Here is a 23,481-nt window from a genome sequence, read left to right as displayed (position 1 = left end):
ATGAAATTTTTCTCAATATCCATTCAAAACCTCTCCTGGCCCAGCCTGAGGTGATTTCCTTATCCTGCCTTCTGCCGGAGCTCCACTGGAAGTTTGGGAACATCTTGAGATCCCTGATTTCCTTTTTTTTTTCCCCCAGAAAACTTTCCCATTTTTCTGGGTCATTTCCACAGCAATACCTCTGGGACTGCTGCTGCATTTTGATTTTAACACTTGAGCTCGTTGCAGGGTGACATTTACAGTGAGATATTAAATGCAGTCAGGGGGTGTCTACTGGAAATAGGGAAATCCAGAGCTAAAATGCAGTTTTGAACTAAAACTCGAGCAGAACAAATGGCATGAGTGCAATGCTGCTTCTAAACAAGATTTGCCAGACCCATGGAAAATCCAGTGTTGTTTTTCCTGGCTTTTCCCAGCTGATCAGCATCCCTGGGAAGGGCTGTGATGGAGGAAGTTCTGCCTTTACATCATTTATTTCCATCAGAGTTATTTGTGTGATGACAAATGAGGACCCTCCACCTCTCCTCTTGCCACCTCTCCCAGCTTTAATTTTGTCCTGGGAAGGGCTGTGATGGAGGAAGATCTGCATTTACATCCCTTATTCCATCAGAGTTATTTGTGTGATGACAAATGAGGACCCTCCACCTCTCCTCTTGCCACCTCTCCCAGCTTTAATTTTGCTTTAATGTTTTCATTTTAGTACTTCAGGGCTTATCCTTAAGCTGGGCTTTACTTTTCCTGCCCCAAGACTGGCAGATTTGGCACTTTAAAGGCGAAGGGGTCCAGCAGAGTGGAATTGGAAAACCAGGGATGTGTAAACTAGGAAATTTGTCTGGAAAACAACGGAGGAGCTGAAGGACAACAAGAACCACGAGGAAACCATGAGGATTTTGGGGACTCTTGCAGAGCTTTGAAAGTGAGGAAAACCCAAAGCTCTCCTGCCTGGGTGCAGGTGGTGACTCCCAGTTGTCCGTGCTGGGAAGGACAAGATGCAGCTCCTGAGCTCATGTTGGAGTCTTGGAATCACAGAATTCCTCAGGCTGGAAAGGACCTCTGGGATCACCAAGTCCTTCTGTCCCCCAGCACCACCACGGTCACCACTGACCGTGTCCCCAAGGGCCACCTCCAAGCCCTCTTAGGACATTCCAGGGATGGGGACTCCACCACTTCCTTGATTCCACCTGAGCCAGTGCTTCACAACCCTTTTTCTGAGAAAATGTTCCCAAATACTTAAAAACCCTCCCCTGACCCAGCCTGAGGCCGTTCCCTCTCCTCCTGTCCCTGTTCCCTGGAGCACAGCCCGACCCCTCTGGCTGTCCCCTCCTGTCAGGAGTTGTGCAGAGCCACAATTCCCCCCTGATCCCCCTTTTCTCCAGGCTGAGCCCCTTTCCAGCTCCCTCAGCCTCTCCTGGGGCTCCAGACCATTCCCCAGCTCTGTTCCCTTCCCTGGACATGCCCCAGCCCCTCCATGTCCTTCTTCTCCAAAACTACCTGCAAAATTCGAGATGTGACCTCACCAATGCCCAGCACGGAGGACTCTGAACATTTTGCCTTCAGCAGGAGCAAGGTGGGACCAAAATTTTCTGATTCTCCATCAGTGGAAGGAAAGGGCGGATTTGGTGTTTTAGAGCATCACTTTTGGAGTCAGGATCCATGGGTTTGAGGTGCTGGAGGAGAGGCAAAGCCTCCTCATGCCAGGATATGTGAAGGCCACAACAGCAGCAGGGCCACGCTGGGGCCAGCACGGGCCGTTCACAGTTCGTGTGTTTACCTTGCAGGCAGGCTGGGGAAGAGCTCGAAATGCATATTTTTCTCCTGAAATATTGACTCCAGTGTTCTCCTTCTTAGGGGCCTGGGGAGAAATGATGTTTCATATTTTAAAAATAAACACTGCTTTTCCAGAGGCATCAATGCAGCCCCAGAACTCCGAGCACACCTTTGCCTCTCGCCCTCTTTTCAAAGCTTTAATGCTGCTTGTGTGCCACAAGCTCTGCTGGTGAAAATATCCACCTGAAATGTATTTATCTTTGCTAATTAACAGCAGAATGACACAGAGCAACTTTATGTTTTCCCCGCAAGAACAGCCATAGAGGCTTCATTTACGGAGGGCTCTGAATGATCCCCATTCATGGGAAGCAAGTGCTGTCTGCACCAAGAGATCCTTGTGTGCAGGGCGGGAAAACAGGAGAAACCCCAGCCCAGACGGGTACAGGGCAAAATCTCCCAGATTTTGGGCTTTTATTTCACTCTGGGTCCTGACAGTCATAAATGGATGGGGGCATTTTTTTTAATGTATTTGGGGAGCAAACTCTGTGTGTGTGAACATGGGAGGGGATTGTTCTGTTTGCATTGCCCTAAATCTGTGATTTTATAAATATATCCATGAAAGCGTCCACAGAGGAAGAGAAGGGGGTGGAAGGGATTAGAAAGCCCACCCAGTGCCACCCCTGCCCTGGCAGGGACACCTCCCCCTGTCCCAGGTGCTCCCAGCCCCAATGTCCAGCCTGGCCTTGGGCACTGCCAGGGATCCAGGGGCAGCCCCAGCTGCTCTGGCAATTCCAGCCCAGCCCCTCCCCAGCCTGCCAGGGAACAATTCCATCACAATATCCCATCTAATCCCACTCTTTTTCAGTTTGAAGCCATTTCCTGTGTTCTGTCCCTGTATCCCTTGGCCAAAGTCTTTCTCCATCTTTCCTGCAGCTCCTTCAGGCACCAGAAGTTCTCAGTGAAGTCACCCCAAACCTTCTCCTCTCCAGGCTGAGCAATCCCAATCCTGCCACCCTTTCCTCATGGCAGAGCTGCTCCATCCCTCACCTGGAGCATTTCCTCATCCTGGCTGAAAATCCCCAGAGCTGTCAGCTCCAGAGCTGGCTGAAAGCCTGGGATTGATGCTGTGGGAAGACAGTGGGACAAATCCATGCTAATTTTGCATGAAGACATTGCCAGATTTTGATATTTTAATTAACGTTTTTAATGTTAAAGAGTTAAGAGAAGCCTGGGAGCTTCAGTGAGGACAGGTCCTTCTTTCCCCTCATCAAAGAGCCTTTCTCCCCAGGAGCTCCCAGGCTGCTGAAGAGCTTTTGGAGGAAAGAGAGACTCTGGATAAGGGAAGAGAAAGTGTGCTTTGAGTTAAAGGTACTTTACATGGCCCTGCACTCACACAATGCAGATTAAATGGATGAGGGATCCAAGATGTGCTGCTGGAAAAGGTGAGCAGAACCCAATCCATGCGAGAAGCAGGGCTTTAATCAAGTGACAGCAGTGTAAAACAGTCGTTAAAAAAACAGAAAAAGATGCACTGCTTTGTGACAAAGCCATCATTAAGTCTCTCTTCCCCCGCTACCAAATCTCCCTGCTGCTCCTCCACAAAGGAAATTTCGCCTCATTTGCAGCACCCTCAGCCTTGGAGGCTGATTGAGACTGTTGGGTTTCTGGCAGGAGCTGCATCTCCCTCGTGTGTGCGGAGCTGAACGCTGCACTGCCAGCTCAGTCAAAGCCCGCAGCTGTCTGTCTGTCCGTCCCCAGCCTCTTCTGTTCATCTGCTTTGGGCTCTGGAGCCGCTCTGCTCACAGGGGCTCAGCCACACAGAGCAGCGCCTGTTCCCTGCAGGAAAATTCTTCTGCATCCCGGATTGTCACCCGTGCTCCCAAACCCTCCTCTGCCTTCCTGAGCCTCCTCTGCTGCTCTGAGGGCAGCAAAGCCCCTGCTCCCACAGGATGCTGTCCTGGGCTTGGCACAGGTGGGACTGAGAGGGAACCCGTGAGACGCTGGCGCTGTCCCCTCGCTGTCCCCCCGGCCCCTGCCGCCCCAGCTCCGCGGCAGCCGCGGCGGGCGGACAGCCCCACCCCGGGCTGCTCTCAGTGGTGCCACTGTTCCAGCCCCGCATTCCCCACCTTCCCCCGCTCCCCCAGAGCTCCCCGTGCCCTCGGCAGCAATGGGGCCATTGTGGGGGCTGGGGGCCCCGGGGGCAGGGCAGGGCTGGGCATCGCCCCCTCCCCACCCTGGAGCAGCATCTCCTCCTGCTCCTTCTTCCTGCCCCTCTCCCCTCGCTGCCCCCCCGGCCCCGCCGTGTCAGGGGCTGGCTCGGAGCCTCCGCAGAAGGGCAGGTTAATACCCGGGGCCAGCGCTCTGCCCCGCACTCCCAGCCCGGCTCAGCCATGGCCAGGATTTGCTGTGCCCTGCTGCTCTCGCTGCTGCTGCTCCTGCACAGCCCGGGCGCCTGCGGGGCCCCGCCGCAGCCCCGCGGTGAGTGGGGACCGGGGGCTGGGGGGCTGGGGGGGCTTCGGGTCCGTCTGAGCCTGCGGCCTGCCGCTGGGAAGGGGAAAGTGAGGGAATGCCCGGCAACAGCCAGGGAAGTGCAGGAGCTGTGTCCAATGTGTCCCCAAGGCAGCGGGACCTGGGGCTGGGATGGCTCCTGTGGGGACGGCACGGGTGGCCCCGGCTCACCCCTTGGGGCTGGAGGAGGCCCAGGTGGGACAAGGGCTCTGCCCTCCCTCCCCTCTCCAGCTCCACAGGGGCTGGAGCAGGAACTGGCTGGGCACCGGCGTCACCTCCCGAGCAGGAGGTCTGGGTCGGGTTGCTGGGAACGGGACTTTCCTTGGATTTCCTTCATCCGATCCTGAGCGAAATCCGGCTCTGTTTGGCTTCCCAGGTGGGCAGTAGGGCAGCCAGGAGCAGGTGAGCTGCCTGCTCTGCAGCTTGCATGGGCTCTAAACCCCAGCCTGGAATGAGTGCCAGCAAGGGCTGGACACCCAGGGCAGGGATGGACACCCAGGGAAGGAATGGACACTCAGGGCAGGGCTGGACACCCGGGGCAGGGATGGACACCTGGGGCACCCGGGATGGACACCCAGGGAAGGGATGGACACCCAGGGAAGGGATGGACACCTGGGGCACCCGGGATGGACACCCAGGGAAGGGATGGACACCCAGGGAAGGGATGGACACCCAGGGAAGGGATGTACACTCAGGGCAGGGATGGACACCTGGGGCAGGGATGGACACCCAGGGAAGGGCTGGACATGCAGGGAAGGGAGGATCTGGTCCTCAGGAGCATCTCTGCTCTTCCCTGGGCTCCAGGCAGCCCAAGGATTTCTGGATTTCTCCAGAAATCACTACAGGAGAGGCAAACTCCGCTGCAAGGCCAGACTTGTGGGAATTCAAAATATTTGGACAGTGTGATGAAGATGCCTTGCCCACAGCCATGGGCAGCCTGAGCTGTGCAGGTGTGACAGTGACTGCAGAGGCACCTGGGGCTGAGGCAGGGGGATCTCAGATAAACTGAGCCCTTTCTCCTCAGGAATTTGGGAAAAGAGGGTTCTCTTTGCTGTGCAAAGTCGGGAAAGAGAGCAGCAACTGAGCTGAGCCCTGCTGTGAGCAGTCAACTCTCTAAAATAAACCCCTTTTAGTCCTGGGTTACTGCTCTGTTGTCCCAGTGCGTTAATGGATATGGCAAAGATGCCCTGAAAGGAATTTTCTGCTAAGTCAGGGCATTAATTCAGCTATTCCCTAATACTTCTTAGTGTGGATATTTGTAAATATAGAGTAAGATTTTATTTCTGGCTTAATTCCAGTTTTAACTAAACTATGCTGAGTCAAGGTGTCAATCAGAGCAAGTGACTGTCACCTCCTGGAGAGAATGGGCCTGTCCTGCAGACCCTGACTGTGGCTGAAATCCCAAAAATCTCCCTCCTATTATCCCTTCTTTACTCTTCCCTTCTCTGAAATAAACTCCACTCTCTTAAGAAGAGCTTGAAAATGTTATTTAGAGCCAAATCACAGAGCAGAAATAAATAAAATAGAAAGACTTCAAAATTTCTATTGGCTCCAGCTGTTCTTAGGGAAATAAAATAACTTTTCCTGCTTGGTTTGTCATTAAATCCAGGGATGATTCATCAGCACAAAGGGGGATTTGTGTTTTATTTCTGGAGGAATTAATTGAGCCTTTCCCTGGACCTTCATTTCTCACCTGTAAACTGGGTACCCCTGGAAGAGGGATTTCCAGTGCTGCAGATGGATCTCCCTGGGAGTTTTCCTTCCTCTGCAATAAATTATGGGGGGGGGAATGAAATTGAAATTCATCCATGTGGGAAAATGTTAGGTTGGATTTTAGTGGGAATTAGAGCTCCTGACAAAGTGACCACTGCCTGCTTTGCTCCCACCTTCCCAGACTTTTCTGGAGCAGATTCAGCCTTGATGCCTCTCAGGAAACAAACCTGATTATTTCCTTTACAGATCCATCACAGAGTATTTATTTTTATCTGCCTCAAAGACTGAAAGCCCCATTAGATCTCACACTGAGGACCAGCTGTAATATTTATGCCATCATTTGGAGCAGATTTGTTGGCCCAAAAGCTCCCATTTAAAAATCTGTCCACAGAAATCTCCTTTATGACAGGAACTCCCTGGGCCCTGCAGAACTCAAATATTAGCAGAGCACTTGACAGAGACAGGCTAAATGAGGAGAAAAAAATTAAAAAGAACAGGATGCCATAGATCTGCTGGGGAAAATGGGGCCATTCATTTAGGAAATCATAAAAAAAACACCAGGCTTTTTTTTTAATGTCTTGCCACAGCTGAAAAGGAAGATGGAAAATGGCATGAAAGTGAGAAATTAAAAATAACGATAACAATTTATTCAGTTTGTTGCATTGCTGATGCTTCCTGATAGCCTCTCATTTTCCCTGTGGGTATTTGTGGGGCAGTAGAGATTAATTATCTATTATTAATTATCAATTATGCATTCCAGATTTCTCTGTTGTTTCACCCTGACAGATGTGAACCAGCTCTGTGCTGTTACTGGGGTTTATTATTGGTGCCATCACTGGGGAACAGGGGTCTGGCTCCTGTTGTGCTGGGAATGTTAACCCTTAGCCTGGCAATGTTGTTCCCAATCCCAGCTGATTGCTGAGTATTGTGCCTGGTTCTGGTCCCATTCCCATTAACTGATATCCATGGGGATTGGTTATCCAGGTCTGAGGTGCAGTAATCCCCTTCCAGCCTTTTCTGGATGCAGAAATGCAGCTCAGGTTTCAGTCCAGAGCTTTATCCCTTCTTCCCTTCCTTCTTCCCTCCCTCTTTCCCTCAGTGCTGCCATTCAACAACTCCTTCCTTCCTTCCTTCCTTCCTTCCTTCCTTCCTTCCTTCCTTCCTTCCTTCCTTCCTCACCTCTTCCTTCCTTCCTTCCTTCCTTCCTTCCTTCCTTCCTCACCTTTACCCCTCCCTCCCGGTCTTTCTCTCCTTCCCTCTCTCCGTGCTGTCATTCCACACATTTATCCCTCCCTCCTTCTCTCTGTGCTGCCCTAGGGGGATAAGATTTCCTCAGAGACATGGGACACCCTTGTCCAGGGGTGACAAGGGACTCCCTGCTCACCACAAGTCCGTGTCATCCCCTAGAAACTCTGCTTTCCTGAAGGTGCTTCCCTTGAAAAGCACAAAGAACATTTAAAATATTCAGTTAAAGCTGTGAAACAGAGAAAGGACCAAAACCCGCCTCCCCTCTCTGCCCAGTGCTGCTTTACCAGCGCTGTTCTCTCCCTCCCAGGACACTTTTCCTTTGACACTTGCCCTTCTTTCTCTTTGATTTCCCCTCTGCTGTCCCCAGGCACCCTGTGCAGGACCAAGCCCACGGACCTGGTGTTCATCATCGACAGCTCGCGCAGCGTGCGGCCGCACGAGTTCGAGAAGATCAAGGTGTTCGTGTCGCGCGTGATCGAGGCGCTGGACGTGGGCCCCAACGCCACCCGCGTGGGCGTCATCAACTACGCCAGCGCCGTGCGCAGCGAGCTGTCCCTGCAGGGCCCCCAGGGCAAGGCGGCGCTGCTGCAGGCCGTGCGCAGGATCCAGCCCCTCTCCACAGGCACCATGACAGGCCTGGCCATCCAGTTTGCCATCAGCCGCGCCTTCAGCGCCGCCGAGGGCGGCAGGGGCAGTGCGCCCAACTTCAAAAAGGTAAAAAGGGGCTGGTTCCTCCAGCTCCTCGCTTGGGACTCATCATGGAGAGGTTGGGAAAAGCAGAAAGGTGATTTTTTCTAGGATTTGGTTGTGTGTGGACAACTTGGGGTTGATTGTCACAGGTGGAAAACCTTTGGGAGGTGCAAATGTAAACTGGAGGTCTGAGAACCTCCAGGAAGTTCACTCCTCTCAATTCTTCTTGGAAACCTCTGGGAGGTGCACATCCCTCCATTCTTGGAAACCTCTGAGAGGTTCAAACCTCTCAATTCTTGAAGACCTCTGGGAGGTTCAAACATCTCAACTCTTCTTGAAACATCTGGGAGGTTCAGACCTCTCAATTCTTCTTGCAAATCTCTGAAAGGTTGAAACCTCTCAATTCTTGGAAACCTTCAAGAGGTTCAAACCTCTCAATTCTTCTTGGAATCCTCTGGGAAGTTCAAACCTTTCAGTTCTTGAAAACTTCTGGGAGCTTAAAATCTCTCACTTCTTGAAAAATCTCTGGAAGCTTCAAACATCTCAATTCTTCTTGAAAAAGAAGCTCATCTTTGGGGCTTAGTGAAAGAAAATACAAAGCTCATTATAACATAGTCAGTCTTAGTCTCAGTTTTTGTTCTAAATGCAGTCTGACAATTGCACACAGCATTGGCCACTCCTGCAGATTGCAGAGACATTTCCACTGAGCTGCCTATGAAAGCGCTGGGTCCTCATCTCCAGAATCTCTTCCACACCATTCAACATCCCTCTCCTCGTGCATTCTTTTCCTGCTGCCAGACAGCTCCCCCAAGCCTTGCTGTTCCCTGTCACCTCTGGTTGTGTGGAACAAACTATCCTGGATTTCCAGTGTCTCCCTGAAACCTTTCCTGGACAGCTGGAAGGGCTGGGAGCAGTGAGCTTTGGAATTATTTATCTGAGGCAACAAAAAAAGGCGGGGTGGGGGGGGGAAAGGAAATCACTCCTTGTTTTCCTTCTTCCCTTCCACTCCAGAGCTGATCCAAAAGGCAGAATCACAGAAGGAGGTTGGGAGGGATCTCTGGCACTGACCCTGAGCTCCAGTGGGACTGCCCAGGACCGTGCCCACGTTGCTTTTCAATCTCTCCAAGGTGGAAAACTCCACAACCCTTTTTGTTCTTGGTTCCCTGGGTTTTTTTTTTTTGGTTTTTTTTTTTTGTTTTTTTTTTTTTTTTTTTTTTTTTTTTTTTTTTTTTTTTGGTTTTTTTTTTTTTTTTTTTTTTTTTTTTTTTTTTTTGCTTTTTTCCTCTGCCTTGAATTCCAACCAGCTTTTCCTTTCTGCTCAAGGTGACCCCATCCCCTGCCTGGGAGGAGGAACAGGTCATACAGGGATTTAGGGAGGTGAAGCTTCCAGAAACACGGGACACGGTCCTTGCTCCTTCCCACAGCAGAAATCCAACAAATCCTCGTGCAAATCTGGTTGTCAACAACACAAAACATCACACGGTGCTTTGCTCTTGCTTTGTGCAGCAAATGTCACCCCCGGGCAGGGAAAAGCACAATTTGTTTCTGGAGGAGCTCCGAGAAAAACCTGCTCCCACCTTCCTCAAAACCTGCGGGGAGCCCAATTACTTCCTCCTTATTTTTTAGGGAAGAACAACAAATAAATTGGCAAATTGCTGAGCAAATCCAGGGCTTTATGCAGCTTCCTGCCTGATTCTCCTTGGAGTGCTGCTGGAACATCACGTTCCCCGGGCATAATGAGCCATCGCTCCCTCATTAGCTGCGGGATCACCGGGAAATGCCAGCCCGGGCTGAGAATACCTGGGAATGCTCGGGAATGCTCGGGTGTCTGAGATAACCAGGAATAAATTGTTTCAGAACACGTGGGATTTCTGTCTGACAGAAGGATGAGGGATCCAGAATGTCAGGAATTCACAGGGAAAGCTGCTGGTTAAACGAGCAAAAGGTTTGCCCTTGAAAAGCAAAATTTCTGAGTTTTCCAAGGGTAAAACTGAGGATCAAGGCAAAATTCAGCAGTTGGAGGCAGCAGAAGCTTCACTTTTTCATAATTTCCATCACATGGCTGAGCAGTGCCAGCCTCCCCAGGACCCACAGGCTTCTCCTTCCCTCCAAGCCTTTCCCAAACCAGGCACACACCAGGACTCAGCTTTTTCAATGACAGGGAATTACAGAGATCCTTAGACTGCAAATCATTTGGAGGTAGGTTTGAAAATAATAATAGTAAAACCAGACATTTTTTCACATTCACTCAGGCTGGATGCAGGGAAAATATCTATGGTTGGAATCCTAGGGGAAAAACCAGGATTTCCTGATGATTGGGTTAACCAAATGTGATATTAAGAGATATTTTTAAACTCTTTCTGTCAGGCTATCACAGACAAGTCCCCTGGCTTCCTCTCACTGTTACATTAATTTTCCCCATGGGTTCTCTGATTAATGCCCAACCCTGACTCTGTATCCGGAAGTTTTGTTTTCTCCTACAGCAGAGCAGAAAGCAATGTGAATTTTGAGTCCTTTATGGCAGATTTCCACTCAGAGGCATTATGAGGATCTTTCCATCACATCCAGGTGTGGATGCTGCAGCCCCACCCTGTCTGGGGTTTATCTGGGCTTGGGTTTATTTGGGCTTGCGCTTAGCTGGACTTGGGCTTAGCTGAAGATGGAGAGGAGATGATAAAACCTGGAGAATTTCTTGATTTAGGAAGAAAATTGCAGGAGGAAACACAGCTGCTGACACGACCTGCTGGCAGGGTTTGGTGTCTGATTTGATAATGCCTCTGTTCCTCGATTTGATAAATGCCTGTGATCCCTGATTTGATATCTCCTCTTATCCCTGATTTGATAACCCCACTGATCCCTGATTTGATGACTCCTCATTCCCTGATTTGATGACTCCTCTGATCCCTGATTTGATAAGCCCTCTCATTCCCATATTTGACATCTCCTCTGATCCCTGATTTGATAACTCTTCATTCCCTGATTTGATAACTCCTCATTCCCATGTTTGAGATCTCCTGTGATCCCTGATTTGATGACTCCTCATTCCCAGATTTGATAACTCCTCATTCCCATGTTTGATATCTCCTGTGATCCCTGATTTGATGACTCCTCATTCCCTGATTTGATGACTCCTCTGATCCCTGATTTGATAACTCCTCATTCCCATATTTGACATCTCCTATGATCCCTGATTTGATAACTCCTCATTCCCTGTTTTGATGACTCCTCTTATCCCTGATTTGATAACTCCTCATTCCCTGATTTCATGACTCCTCTGATCCCTGATTTGACATCTCCTCCGATCCCTGATTTGATAGCTCCCCATTCCCATGTTTGACATCTCCTCTGATCCCTGATTTGATAACCCCTCTGATCCCTCATTTGATAACTCCTCATTCCCTGATTTGATGACTCCTCTGATCCCTGATTTGACATCTCCTCCGATCCCTGATTTGATAGCTCCCCATTCCCATGTTTGACATCTCCTCCGATCCCTGATTTGATAGCTCCTCATTCCCATGTTTGATATCTTCTGTGATCCCTGATTCGATGCCTCCCTCGCTCCTGCCAGCCGGGCTCGGGGCTCTCCTGCTCTCCTCGGCAGCCCCGGGCGGCGCTGCTCAGGCGGAGCAGCCTGGCTGGAGCGGAGCTGAGCCGAGGGCTCTCTCTCCTGGCAAAAGGCTCCACTGCATGGATGGATCCATCCCGCCCCAGGAAAACCCCGGAGCTCCATGGGCACATCTATTCCTCCACACCACACCCCCACACCTGCCACAGGTGCTGCTTTGCCTTATTTTTGCCATGCTACAAGAGCAAGGCTTGAATTTGTTTATTTTTTTCCCCCGTGGAAGCATCAGTTGAGGAATTATGATGCTCCTGGGAATTTTTAATTGTGCAGCCCTTAGGAAGTGTAGATAAACAGCTGAAATGAGCTGCAAAGCCTCACATTTTTACTGTTTCTCCTGTTTTTTCCAGAGGGGAAACTCTTTCCCCATTCTGTATTCCAGCCCAAGCCATTCCTTTGGAGTTGGCAGTGGTGTCACAATAAATCAATTGTAAGGAAAAGTGGCAGGGGCAGAAGAATTGCAAAAAGCAAGAATTCAGGTCTTGTGACAAAGTCTCTTTCAGAAGAAAAATAAAGAGGAAAAGGGACAAACCAGGAGCAGGACTCTGGGAGGCTTTTAGCTGGTTCAGGGCACCGTTTAATCCAAGCTGAAATCCAGTTCCCGCTTAAACCAGCTGCCACTTTAATGCTGGGGTTAGCAGGGGTGGGGTTTAATCCCTGCTGTTTATTTTGGAACAGAGAATCACAAATCCTGGCAGGCCCTGACACACAGTGTATCCTCAGGCCTCTCCCTCTCTCTCCCCATGGAGATGGTTCCAGGTCCATCCTTCAGCTCCTCCATCCATAAGTGGGATGAAGCCTTCATCTCACGTTTCCATGGCATTTCCTGAGATGCTGTGAAGACCCACACTCAGCTGGGCTTGTCCTGAGTGTCCCTGAAGATCTTCAGTTTGGCTTGAGCTCGAGTTTGGCTATGAACAACATAAATTTTAATTTAGTTTCCTTAGAGGGGAATGTGCCAGTTGTCCCTTGGTGAAGCCATTGATCCCTGGCAGTTGTCCCTTGGTGAAGCCATCGATCCCTGGCAGTTGTTCCTTGGTGAAACCATCAATCCCTGGCGGTTTAACTTTTCCAGCTTGGAAAGAAACTAATTCCAACTCAAAAAAAACATGGTTGGTGTGATCTCCAAAGAATGGGAAAAGCTGGTGGGATTCCCTTTTTCCTTAATTTTAGAAATGCAAACCCTTCCCTCCTACCTTGGCCTGTCCCACCAACATTCTGGGAATATGAAGGAGGATCCTCATGCCCACCCAGGCCATCCTTCCCCGCTGCAGGTGGCCATCGTGGTGACCGACGGCCGGCCCCAGGACGGGGTGCAGGACGTGTCTGCCCGGGCCAGGGCCGCGGGCATTGAGATCTTCGCCATCGGCGTGGGCAGGGTGGACATGGGCACGCTGAGGCAGATGGCCAGCGAGCCCCTGGATGAGCACGTGGACTACGTGGAGAGCTACAGCGTCATCGAGAAGCTAACCCACAAGTTCCAGGAGGCTTTCTGTGGTGAGTCCTGGCATTCCCAGCATGGGGCTGTGGGGCTGCCAGCCAGGAACTGGGAATGGTTTGGGTGGGAAGGACCTTAAAGCTTTACAGAGAATCCTGGAATGCTTTGGGTGGGAAGGGATTGGAAAGCTCATCCCATCCCATCCAGTGCCATGGCAGGGACACCTCCCACTGTCCCAGGTGCTCCCAGCCCCAATGTCCAGCCTGGCCTTGGGCACTGCCAGGGATCCAGGGGCAGCCACAGCTGCTCTGGCAATTCCAGCCCAGCCCCTCCCCAGCCTGTCAGGGAACAATTCCCAGTTCCCAAGATCCCATCCAGCTCTGCCCTCTGGCAGTGGGAGCCATTCCCTGTGTCCTGTCCCTCCAGACCCTTTTCCAAAGTCCTCCTCCAGCCTTTCCTGTGGAAGTTGTACCTGTGACCACCCCTCACCCCTCTGCTTCCTTGCTCCAAGCCCTGCAGGTTCAGAGCCCTGTGGGACACAGGGGCTCTGTGAAGTTGCCTTTCCAGAACTGCAGGGTTTTGTCCAGGGCATTTCAGGTTTTGGTTAAAGAAATCTCCAGATTTCACTGGCACTGGGGAGTTTGTAAACATGATCCACACACTCCTGGAGGTACTGGAAAACAACCTGGTAAAGAGGGTTTTAGTGCACTGAAATCATGCCCCTTTTGGGGCAGTTGAGAGAATTTGTTTTGTAATTCCCCCAGCCAGCGTTGCCTCCAGAATTCCCAGTTCAACTGGGATGGTCCCAGTTCCTGTCAGAGGCTGAGTTGCCTTTGCCTGATGCTGCTTCTGGGGTTGGGAGCCTTGTGGGGCAGGAGTCTCTCCTGGCTGGAGCAGGATCTAATTCCTGTCTGCACAGCACATCAGAGGAGCCTGAGCATATCAAAAACATCATCCTACAAAAACACCATCCTAAAACCACCACCCTATGAAAACACCATCCTAAAAACACCATCCTATAAAAACAGTACCCTCCAAACAGCACCATCCAAACAGCATCCTATAAAACCACCATCCTATAGAACCACCATCCTCCAAACCCCACCCTACAAAAACACCATCCTACAAAAACAGTGTCCTCCAAATGCAGCTTTGCTCCTACAGGAGCAAAGGGAATGTTTTATTGTTTCCAAATGTGCCCCAAGGCAGCAGGAATGGACAAAAAATCCCCATTTTCTGTCAGCAGGAGAGGCCCAGGGGCCTCTCCCTGCCATTCCCTGGAAGGAAAAATGTGTAGCAACACTTCCTGAAAGGTGTGATCCACCTGGAACTCCAAACACACACGGCTGGGCCTGGAGAACTCCCAGTTTCTGACAGGTGTAAAATCTTCTGGTCCAGCTCCCAGGCGGAATGTGATGAAGGGGAGCAGCTTTTTGTTATGGAAAATTGGCTCCTCTGTGGAAAGGAGGGAAATTTGGGATACAGAGTGAGCCATGGATTATCCCCCGGTGATAACACAGAATGAGTCAGGTACTATCAAGTGTCACTGCAGCAGCAGCTCATGAGAGAGGGAACAAACACCTCAGACAAAGGGAGGAAGAGAGACAGAATTTGAGGAGTGGAAGCCAGGCCACGAATATTGTGGGAGTTTGTATGGGCTGCCCTGGGATTGGGAGGCAGCAGCGGTGCCGAGGCCTCACCCTGTGGTTTGAAGTTGTGGGGAAAATCCTTTCTGTGCCTCCCTGTGCAGATGGCAAAGCTCTTCCCATGGAAAAGCCATGGGCGGTGAGGGAAGCACTCGGGATTGCTGCAGGGGACAGAGGACAGCCCTGGGTAATTCCCAAGTCCCTGTTATCGTGTTCTGCACATGCAGCTGCCCTAAACCACCCCAGAGATGGACCCAGACCCCCTGCTCAGGCACAGCACAGGATTTGTGGGATGGACAGCAGGGAAAAGTGCTTTCCACAGTGCTCAGCAAACTCATGGAGAAACGAGAAACCCCTGGTGCTCCAGCCTGTGGTGAGATTAACCAGAGCACTGAACTACAGGCAGCTCCAGGGGCAGTAAAAGTCCCAACAAGCTGGGCTGGAACAATCTACCAGTGCTGGCACAGGCACAGGAAGTGGAAAGGCCAAAAAAATGTACAAAATATGAGTAGAGCAGAACACAAATGGCTCAAAATAACAAATCTGAACTCAGAAAGACTCAGCTCCACCTCCCATCAGTTTGCTCCAGCCCAGTGCCTAGATTTCTGCACACTTTTCCCTGGCATTTGTAACTGAATTTGCCTCCCCAGCCCTGTTTGCTCTGGAGTTTATTTGCCATCCTCACTATGACAGCGCTGTCACCTCCCAGCGCCGCTGGGTCCCGGTGCTGCCACTCAGCTGCTGTTTGCTCAGCAAACCAGGAGCCACAGCCAGGCCAGGAGGGGCAGCAGGAAGGTTTGGAGAGCAGGGATCTGAGAGCTGCACGTGCAGGGAGAGCTCTGAGGTGAATCCCAGGTGTGTTCACACATGAATGCTGTCCAGGAATGGCAGCTCAGCCCCCTGCTCAGAATTGTACTGCAGAGCTGCAAAAATGGGGTACTGGCTAGCCTGGGGGCAGCTGGGACCCAAACCACACTCCCAGGAGTGAGATGTGCTGCGATTTGCCCCACACCCAGCTGGGTTTGCCCTCAGCATGGGGAGGATTTCCAGTCCTGGCTGTGCCTTGGAGCAGGGGGACTTGTGGGAATTTCTTCCTTGTCTTTATGCTGCTTGGTTTGAAAAGCCAGGTGTTTGCTAAGGAAGGCAGGAGCCTTCCTTGAAATAGAAAATGTAACCCCCTCCTCAGCCACTGTCAAGGATCAATGAGCTGTGTCCCACTGCAAAGCAGATTTAATTATGGGGTCAGTGTGGGGCTGTGCAGAGCTGGGTGTGGGCAGGAAGGCCTCGGGCTGGCCCCTGCTTGAAGCCACCCCCTCCTCTCCTTGCAGTGGTGTCTGACCTGTGTGCCACGGGGGACCACGACTGCGAGCAGCTGTGTGTCAGCACCCCAGGGGCCTACAGGTGTGCCTGCAGGGACGGCTTCAGCCTCAACAGTGACGGCAAGACCTGCACCGGTACGTGAGTGGTCCCTCAGGGCATGGTGGTGACAGCACTGGGATGTTCTGATCAGAGAAGGTAGAAAGGGAAACTCTGCTCTTACCAGCCAGAATCACTTTCAAAACATTGCTGTGCTCTCCTATTGGGTTTTCATTCATTAACCCCATTTCCTCAGTAACAAATGGCATTAGGGTTCTATTTTCCTACATCATTTACTGAGGTCTTAGCTGCTGTTTTGTTCTGTCCTCTTCTCGTGTTTTCCCTCAGCTTGCAATGGTGGCTTGGGGTCTGCTCTGGATCTTGTGTTCCTCATTGATGGCTCCAAGAGTGTGAGGCCTGAGAACTTCGAGCTGGTGAAGAAATTCATCAATCAAATTGTGGATTCACTGGAGGTGTCGGACAAACAGGCCCAGGTCGGGCTGGTGCAGTACTCCAGCTCTGTCCGGCAGGAGTTCCCCCTGGGGCAGTTCAAGAGCAAGAAGGACATCAAAGCAGCAGTGAAGAAAATGTCCTACATGGAGAAGGGGACCATGACAGGCCAGGCTCTGAAGTACCTCGTTGACAGCTCCTTCTCCGTCATCAACGGAGCCCGGCCCGGGGTCCCCAAGGTGGGGATTGTCTTCACTGATGGGCGCTCACAGGATTATATCTCAGATGCTGCCAAGAAAGCCAAGGACTCTGGTAGGACTCCTGAAGTCCCTGGGGCTTCTTTCTCCCTTGGCCCAGGCAGGACTTTTTCTCTGGATCTGTCTCTTAGGATATACACAGGCTGTACTCAGTAATTCTGGGGAGATATTCCCTGACTATCCTTGCTCACAGAGAGCTTGGAACACCTCAGTCTGGGTGTCAGGTGCACCTTGGCTTGCCAAGAGCTGGTTTTAGTTCCCCTCTCTGTCTTTGGAGGAGTTTCTGCTGGTCAGGGTGGAGTTCCATGCCCTTGGAATGGGATGGATAGGATGGAGTTTTACCCTGTGTAACAAGATGGACAGAATGGAGATTTACCCCCTGGAATAAGATGCACAGGATGGAGTTTTACCCTGTGGAATGGGATGGACAGGGTAGAGTTCCACCCCCTGGAATGGGATGGACAGGGTGGAGTTTTATCCCCTGGAATAAGATGGACAGGGTGGAGTTCCACCCCCTGGAATGGGATGGACAGGGTGGAGTCTTACCCTGTGGAATGGGATGGACGGGGTGGAGTTCCACCCCTGGAATGGGATGGACAGGGTGGAGTTCCACTCCCTGGAATGGGATGGACAGGGTGGAATTCCACGCCCTGGAATGGGATGGACAGGATGGAGTCTTACCCTGTGGAATGGGATGGACAGGGTGGAGTTCCACCCCCTGGAATGGGATGCACCCAAGTCTAATTGCTCCACACAAATGTGGAAGGAAGCTGCAGGGAGAATTTAGAATTAGGCGGTTTCAGCACCTTTAGGGTTGGACAGGGCTTGGAGCAAGCTGGGATGGTGGAAGATGGCAGAGCAAGAGGAGCTTTAAGGTCCCTCCTAACCCAACCCTTATCCACTCTGGGATTTGTCTGGGGTTGGTCAGGAAGCCCAGCCCAGCACCAGAGGCACACGGGGGCAAAGAAAACAAACCCCAGGACTTGTAGGGCCAAGTGTGGCTCGGCTGCATCAGCCTCAAGGCCTGGAAAAGGAAAAGAAAAAGCAATAAAACAATAAACAAAGCCCATACATGGGTTAAGGAGGAACCCCAGGCACATTAATAAGGAGCTTTCCTCTGCTGCTGTTGTAGAAAAAGCACTCAGTGGCCACACACGGATGGATTCCTGTGCCTGAGCCCCATGAAATATTAATGCCTCGAGAGCTGCCCCTCTGCTGACCCGCTGAGCACATTCCCAGTCTCTGACACCCCGGTGTTAAATGGATCCAGCCCCTGGGAATTCAGTCAGGAATTGCTGAATCCTTCCCTTCCTTTTAACTTCACTCTCCACCACTAGATGGGACTCGGGGCCAGCACATAACCAGAAAGGTCAGGGAGCTCGTGAAAAACCAATGTTTACAAAGCACTCTGACATCTTATGGGGCTGTTCAGCTCTTATAAAACAAAAGGTTCTTATAAAGTGTATTTATAGAATTTATTCCTCCCTGGTGATAAAACTTTGTGCCTTGTCTCTCTCTCCTCTCTTGTCCCTGCAAGGAAATCTCTTATCTGTCCATGACTTATTGCTGCGGGATAAACAAGTGCTTAAAATGAGACTGCAGAATTGTTCAGTGAGCTGAGCCTTGGGAAAACAACACATATTGGATATATCCAGAGAAAGAAAGGCACAAAGGGGAGCAGGGAAACATTTCCAGTGCCTGGGCATGGACAAGTAGAGACAAGTATTTCGAATCAGGGCTAATTAATACCACCCAAAATGGGAAAATTGCATTTCAGTTCAATAGAAATAGGTTTAATGAAGATCAATCTCCTGACAGAGCAGGACAATCCCTGGGCAAGTTCTGAACTCCCAGTGGGGACCACAATTTTAGACCTGCTGACCCCAGGTCTCCACTGCAGGGGGACTTTGCCACTCAGGGGCTCATTAACAGGGGTTGATTAACAGTGGCTGAGCCTGTTCTGGAAAATCCCACAGTTGCCTTTTGCTACATTATCACTTCCACATCAGTGGGATGGTGTTACCATCACCTGTCCTTTCTTGCATCTCCAAAGCCTCGTTCATGTTTTCATTGGCTGGGAAATTCTACTTAAACTCTACCCACAAAAATATTTTGGCCCCTGTTTGAACTGGCTGAAAGGAGCGTCTCCAAAACCTTGTTCTTGTGGCCACAGTGCCCATGGTCTGGTAAATTTTAATAAAATCTCTGCCTGTAAAATTATTTTCACCCTATTTGACCTGACTGAAAGGAGTCTGGAATAGTGGGGGTGGAGGGGGTAATTCTCAGTTAGGATCTGGAGCTGTGTGGGGCCTGGGGGCACAGGGGGTGGATGAGGATGTCCAGCCTGGCAGGGTGGCACCATGCCAGCTCCGGGCTGCTGACAGGATCCCGTTCCCGGCAGGATTTCGGATGTTTGCCGTGGGAGTGGGCAATGCCGTGGAGGACGAGCTGAGGGAGATCGCCTCAGAACCTGTGGCTGAGCATTATTTCTACACTGCCGACTTCAGGACCATCAGCAAGATCGGGAAGAAGCTGCAGATGAAGATCTGTGTTGGTGAGAGGGGACTGGGGTTCAGCCACAGCATCTGAAGGGTGGAGCAGAGGGGGGAAAATGCCCCTCCAGAAACCACCAGGTGAAGATCTCTGTTGGTGGGAGGGGGCTAGGATGGAGGGGTTTTGTCCCAGTGTTTGAAGGCTGGAGTGGAGAGATGAAAACGCCCTTGGAGAAGCTGCAGAACGTCAGTCTGTGTTGGTGAGAGGGATTGGGATGGAGCAGAGGGATGAAAATGCTCTTGGAGAAACTGTAAATGGACATCTGTGCTGGTGAGAGGGATTGGGGATGGAGGGGTTCAGTCAAGGCTGGAGTGGAGGGATGGAAATGCCCTTGGAGAAGCTGCAGATCCTCAATCTGTGTTGGTGAGAGAGGACTCGTGTGAGAAATGCTACTCACTTCCAAAAATGTAAAACCTTATCAAATACACAACAGCAGACTGAATAGAGAAAATATTACAGCACCAGGAGCAGAGGATTTCCCCACCATGTGCTCACCCACACCATGAAGGTTTCCCCTTTTAACCCTTTGGCCCCTCCCAAAGTTCTGTCCATCGACTCCTCCTTCCCTGCCCAGTGCTGAGATCACTGCCTGACACCTTGACTGGGGGGCAGCTGTTGCCATGGCAACGAGCCCACCCTCCCAAATGTCCCAAACCCAGGGCACCCCTGAGAACAACACAGGGGGGTAACACATAACTATGAATCTATAAAACTTCTCCTGACATAGATACAGGATATTTGCCTTTTATTGTGAGAGTCACCCATGGCATTGCTCATCTGTCACAGATGGGATGGAGGGGTTCAGTCGGTGTTCAGGGCTGGACTGCAGGGGTGGAAATGCCCCTGAAGAAGCTGCAGCTGAAGATCTCTGCTGGTGGGAGGGGGACTGGGGATGGAGGGGTTCAGTCACAGCATTTGCAGCCTGGAGTAAAGGGATGAAAATGCCCTTTTAGGTGGATGTGATAAAATCTCCTGTTCCCAGTGTGTGGAGCTGGCAGAACACACGGGAGGACCAGGAGACATTGGTATTTTGGGTGGTTACCTGAGGCAAAGCAACCCCCACACCTCAGCCGTGTCCCCCTCTCCCAAATCCCCTTCTCCTTCCTTTTTCCTCCACCTTTCTGCCCTTCTTTTTCTTCAGAAATAATGAATTTGTCTCCAGGTTCCTTAAGACGGGATTTCCTTTCCTCCTGGAGAAGTTGGAAAGGGATAATCCCCATGTCTGCAGAGCCAGGATTGCAAGGCAGAGACTCTTTGAAAAGTGTCATTAAGAAATTAGGATCAATCCAAGAACAAGAGGATGGGATCTATATGAAACACCCAACAAATTGTACTTAAAAATCATTCAAATACATTTAAGCTTCAGCCTTCAAAAAAAAAAAAAAAAAAAAAAAAAAGTAAATTTCAGAAAAACTGTTTGTTTATAAAATATCAATTTGGGTAAATATGTTTACATTTGAGTATTAAAAGTAAAAGGAAGGCAAGGAGATATTTGCATTTTTTTTCATTCCCAGTGCCAGCTTGTGTCTCTCAACAGCTGCCTTCACATCTTCTGTTAATCTCCAGCTTTAGGTTACACCTGGCTGGTTTAAACCTGTTGAGTTTTGGTGCAAGTGATTCATTTCCTTAAAAAATTCTGTCTTTTATTTACTCCTCCTTTGCTCAGCTCAGAGTGGCCTTGTAACCCCTCCCTTTCTTTCCCAGTCATCTTTTTCTTCCTGTTCTAGTCTGAGTTAATTTTCCTTGAAGAACAGATGTAAATTAGTGACATAAATTAGCAAAGTGATTAACGCTCATGGTTCCACCCCCTCAAGGACTGGAGTTACTGAAGCAAAGCTCAAACCAGTCTTGATGGCAGCAGTGCCTCCAGTTTTTATTGGATCTTGTTGGGGAGACAGAGGTTGGTTTTATTTGGTCAGACTCCAATTTCAGGGTGAACCTGAAGCATCAGGAGCAGAGCTTGATGGGTTTCCAGAGAGATGGAAATCCAGGAAAGTTTTCCCATGGCTGAAATAACAGAAAAATGTGACATTCTCTGTTCACCTGAGGTTAAAGCTAGAAGAGATCAATCAGATAATTAGAAATAATTATATTTTGTTTTCCTTCCTGTTTCTGACATAGAAAATAAGAATTTTGCTGTTTCACTGGGCTCAGGGATTTTGATTAAATCAATTTTTTGTGCCACTCATCCTCTTGCTGTTGTGACCCACAGAGGAAGATCCATGTGAGTGCAAATCCATCGTGAAGTTCCAGACCAAAGTAGAAGAGCTCATCAATTCCTTGCAGCAGAAACATATCCTTTGGAAGTTTGGCCAGGATTGGGTGGGTTGGGCTGGGATTTCCACAGGGACCATGGGGAAGGTCGGTTCCTGGGGGAGGGAGTAGGGTGGGGCTCAGGAAAGTGGGAATGAGGCACCTGGGGGCTCAAATGTGGCACTCAGAGCTCTGGGCTGGTGACAACTTGGGGGTTGGTTGAAAGTTGGACTTGATGGCCCTGGAGGGCTTTTCCAAGCTCTGGGATTCTGGGATTGTGGGGAGATGGGGCTGCAGGTCCTGAGGCAGCTGGAACAGGAGGCAGGGGGTTCCTTCAGGGCAAACATCCAACACTGCCCGAATTCTTCATGGACTGCAGGGACATCAGAACACATCAGACTGTAGGTGGGTGGTGTGGATAATCCAGGTGGACACATCCACCCATCCCAGGTTCTCCCAGCTGGCCAAAACTCAGTGCTGGGAGATAAATCCTGACGGAACTGTTCCCTGGAAGCATCTCCAGCAAGGTGAGTTGGATCCCATCAGAACCCACCTGGTGGGACGGAGTTCTGCCATGCTGGGCCTTTCACTAAGTGGAAGAAAGAGAAAAAAAAATTAAACAAACTTGTGAGTAGGATTAAAACTTCTGAAAAACTGAATTCATGGAGCCTTGGGGTGGCTCACGAGGGCAGGGGAGATGTCTCACCACTGAGGAACAGGAAAGGATCTAATTTTAAAGGGAACATTCTGATTTCTTCACACATTCTGGGCCCTGCTGTGGCACAGCTCTGCTCCTCCTCCCGGAGCCAAGCTGGGTGAGATCTGTGACCTGTGTGGTGCAGAGGACATGGGAAGTCACAGCTCCCACCTGGTGGGTGGCTCTCCCAGGCACACCATCAACAGGAATTAGTGAGAAGAGCAGAAAATTGCTTTGGAATGCCAGGAAAAGCTCTTGCTCTTCTCCTCAGGGTCAGGGGCTCTGTCAGCACCTCCTTTCCCTCCTCCTCTGGGAGTGAGTCCGTGGCAGTGGGAGGATGTGTGAGCACAGACAGCTCCTTCCTGGGGCGAGCTCCGTCAGGAATGCCAGAGGGGATGGGCACAGATCCCCTCTGCCCCAGCTCCCATCCCTACCTGTGCTGCCAGCCTGGGTCAGGACATCATGGCAGGGACACCTCCCACTGTCCCAGGTGCTCCAGCCTGGCCTTGGGCACTGCCAGGGATCCAGGGGCAGCCACAGCTGCTCTGGCAATTCCAGCCCAGCCCCTCCCCACCCTGCTAGGGAATAATTCCTTCCCATCTAAATCCCGTCTGAATCTCTCCTGTTTGAGTTAAAACCTTGGCCCATCACTCTGTGCCCACATAAAAAGTCTCCCTCCCAACATTCCCAGAAAAATTGCCGTTTTTCCTCCTTAACTCCTCCTCACTGGAAGCTGTGGCCAAAAGAATCGAAGCCCTGGAGAACAAGATCATCTAAAACCCCACTCCAGCAGTTTTTCACCTCCTTCCCAAAGTAACAGCACCAGAACTGCTCCATTTTTCAGGGAGGGCAGCTCAGCCCCAGGGCTCTGGGCAGCTTTTATTAAGGTCTAGGCTACCTGCATTTGTTTAAAAGGAAGAATTATTACAGTAGAGCAGACTTTGTATAAAGGGCAGAGCACAGGGTGTGACTGAGAGTTAGACCAGGCTCGAGTTTGCTGCATCCTATAGAGTGCATATATTCAAAAAAAGAAACAAAAACCTTGAAAGATTTTTTTATTTAAAGCTTAATATATATACAATGTGTTACTGAGTACTTGATGATGAGTTCTGTGAATCCTCTGCTGCAGCTTTTGTTTCTATGCATGAGATAATTTAATTTAAAAGTCGGAGTGACTTAGACTCGCCCTCAGCTGCTGGGTGTGAAGGCCAAAGCTGAGCTCCTGGTTGTTGTCAGTAATTAGGTGAGGTTTAGTCCTGATCCTGAGAGTGGGCCAGGCT

The 23,481-nt window shown here is 50.5% G+C and overlaps 1 protein-coding gene across 1 annotated transcript; it reads left to right on the top strand.

Annotated features, from left to right (window-relative positions):
• Positions 1-4,157: 4,157 nt before the first annotated feature.
• MATN1 (matrilin 1) lies at positions 4,158-23,227 on the top strand. The gene is made up of 8 exons (XM_041479426.1): positions 4,158-4,245; positions 7,604-7,950; positions 12,826-13,048; positions 15,964-16,089; positions 16,340-16,753; positions 19,100-19,252; positions 21,464-21,544; positions 22,929-23,227. The coding sequence occupies exons 1-8, from the start codon at positions 4,158-4,160 to the stop codon at positions 22,976-22,978; spliced, it is 1,482 nt and encodes a 493-aa protein (XP_041335360.1). The 3' UTR covers positions 22,979-23,227.
• Positions 23,228-23,481: the final 254 nt, after the last annotated feature.

The sequence above is a fragment of the Pyrgilauda ruficollis genome, unplaced genomic scaffold (assembly GCF_017590135.1).
Source record: "Pyrgilauda ruficollis isolate IOZ18807 unplaced genomic scaffold, ASM1759013v1 scaffold48, whole genome shotgun sequence".
Taxonomy (NCBI): domain Eukaryota; kingdom Metazoa; phylum Chordata; class Aves; order Passeriformes; family Passeridae; genus Pyrgilauda; species Pyrgilauda ruficollis.
The sequence above is the reverse complement of the archived record's forward strand: the minus strand, read 5'-3'. Positions and strand labels throughout refer to the sequence as shown.

Coding starts and splice junctions, on each gene's coding strand:
- MATN1 (XM_041479426.1), top strand. CDS start 4,158: ATGGCCAGGATTTGCTGTGCCCTGCTGCTCTCGCTGCTGCTGCTCCTG. Junction 16,090..16,339: donor TGACGGCAAGACCTGCACCG/GTACGTGAGTGG, acceptor GTTTTCCCTCAG/CTTGCAATGGTGGCTTGGGG. Junction 19,253..21,463: donor GCAGATGAAGATCTGTGTTG/GTGAGAGGGGAC, acceptor TGTGACCCACAG/AGGAAGATCCATGTGAGTGC.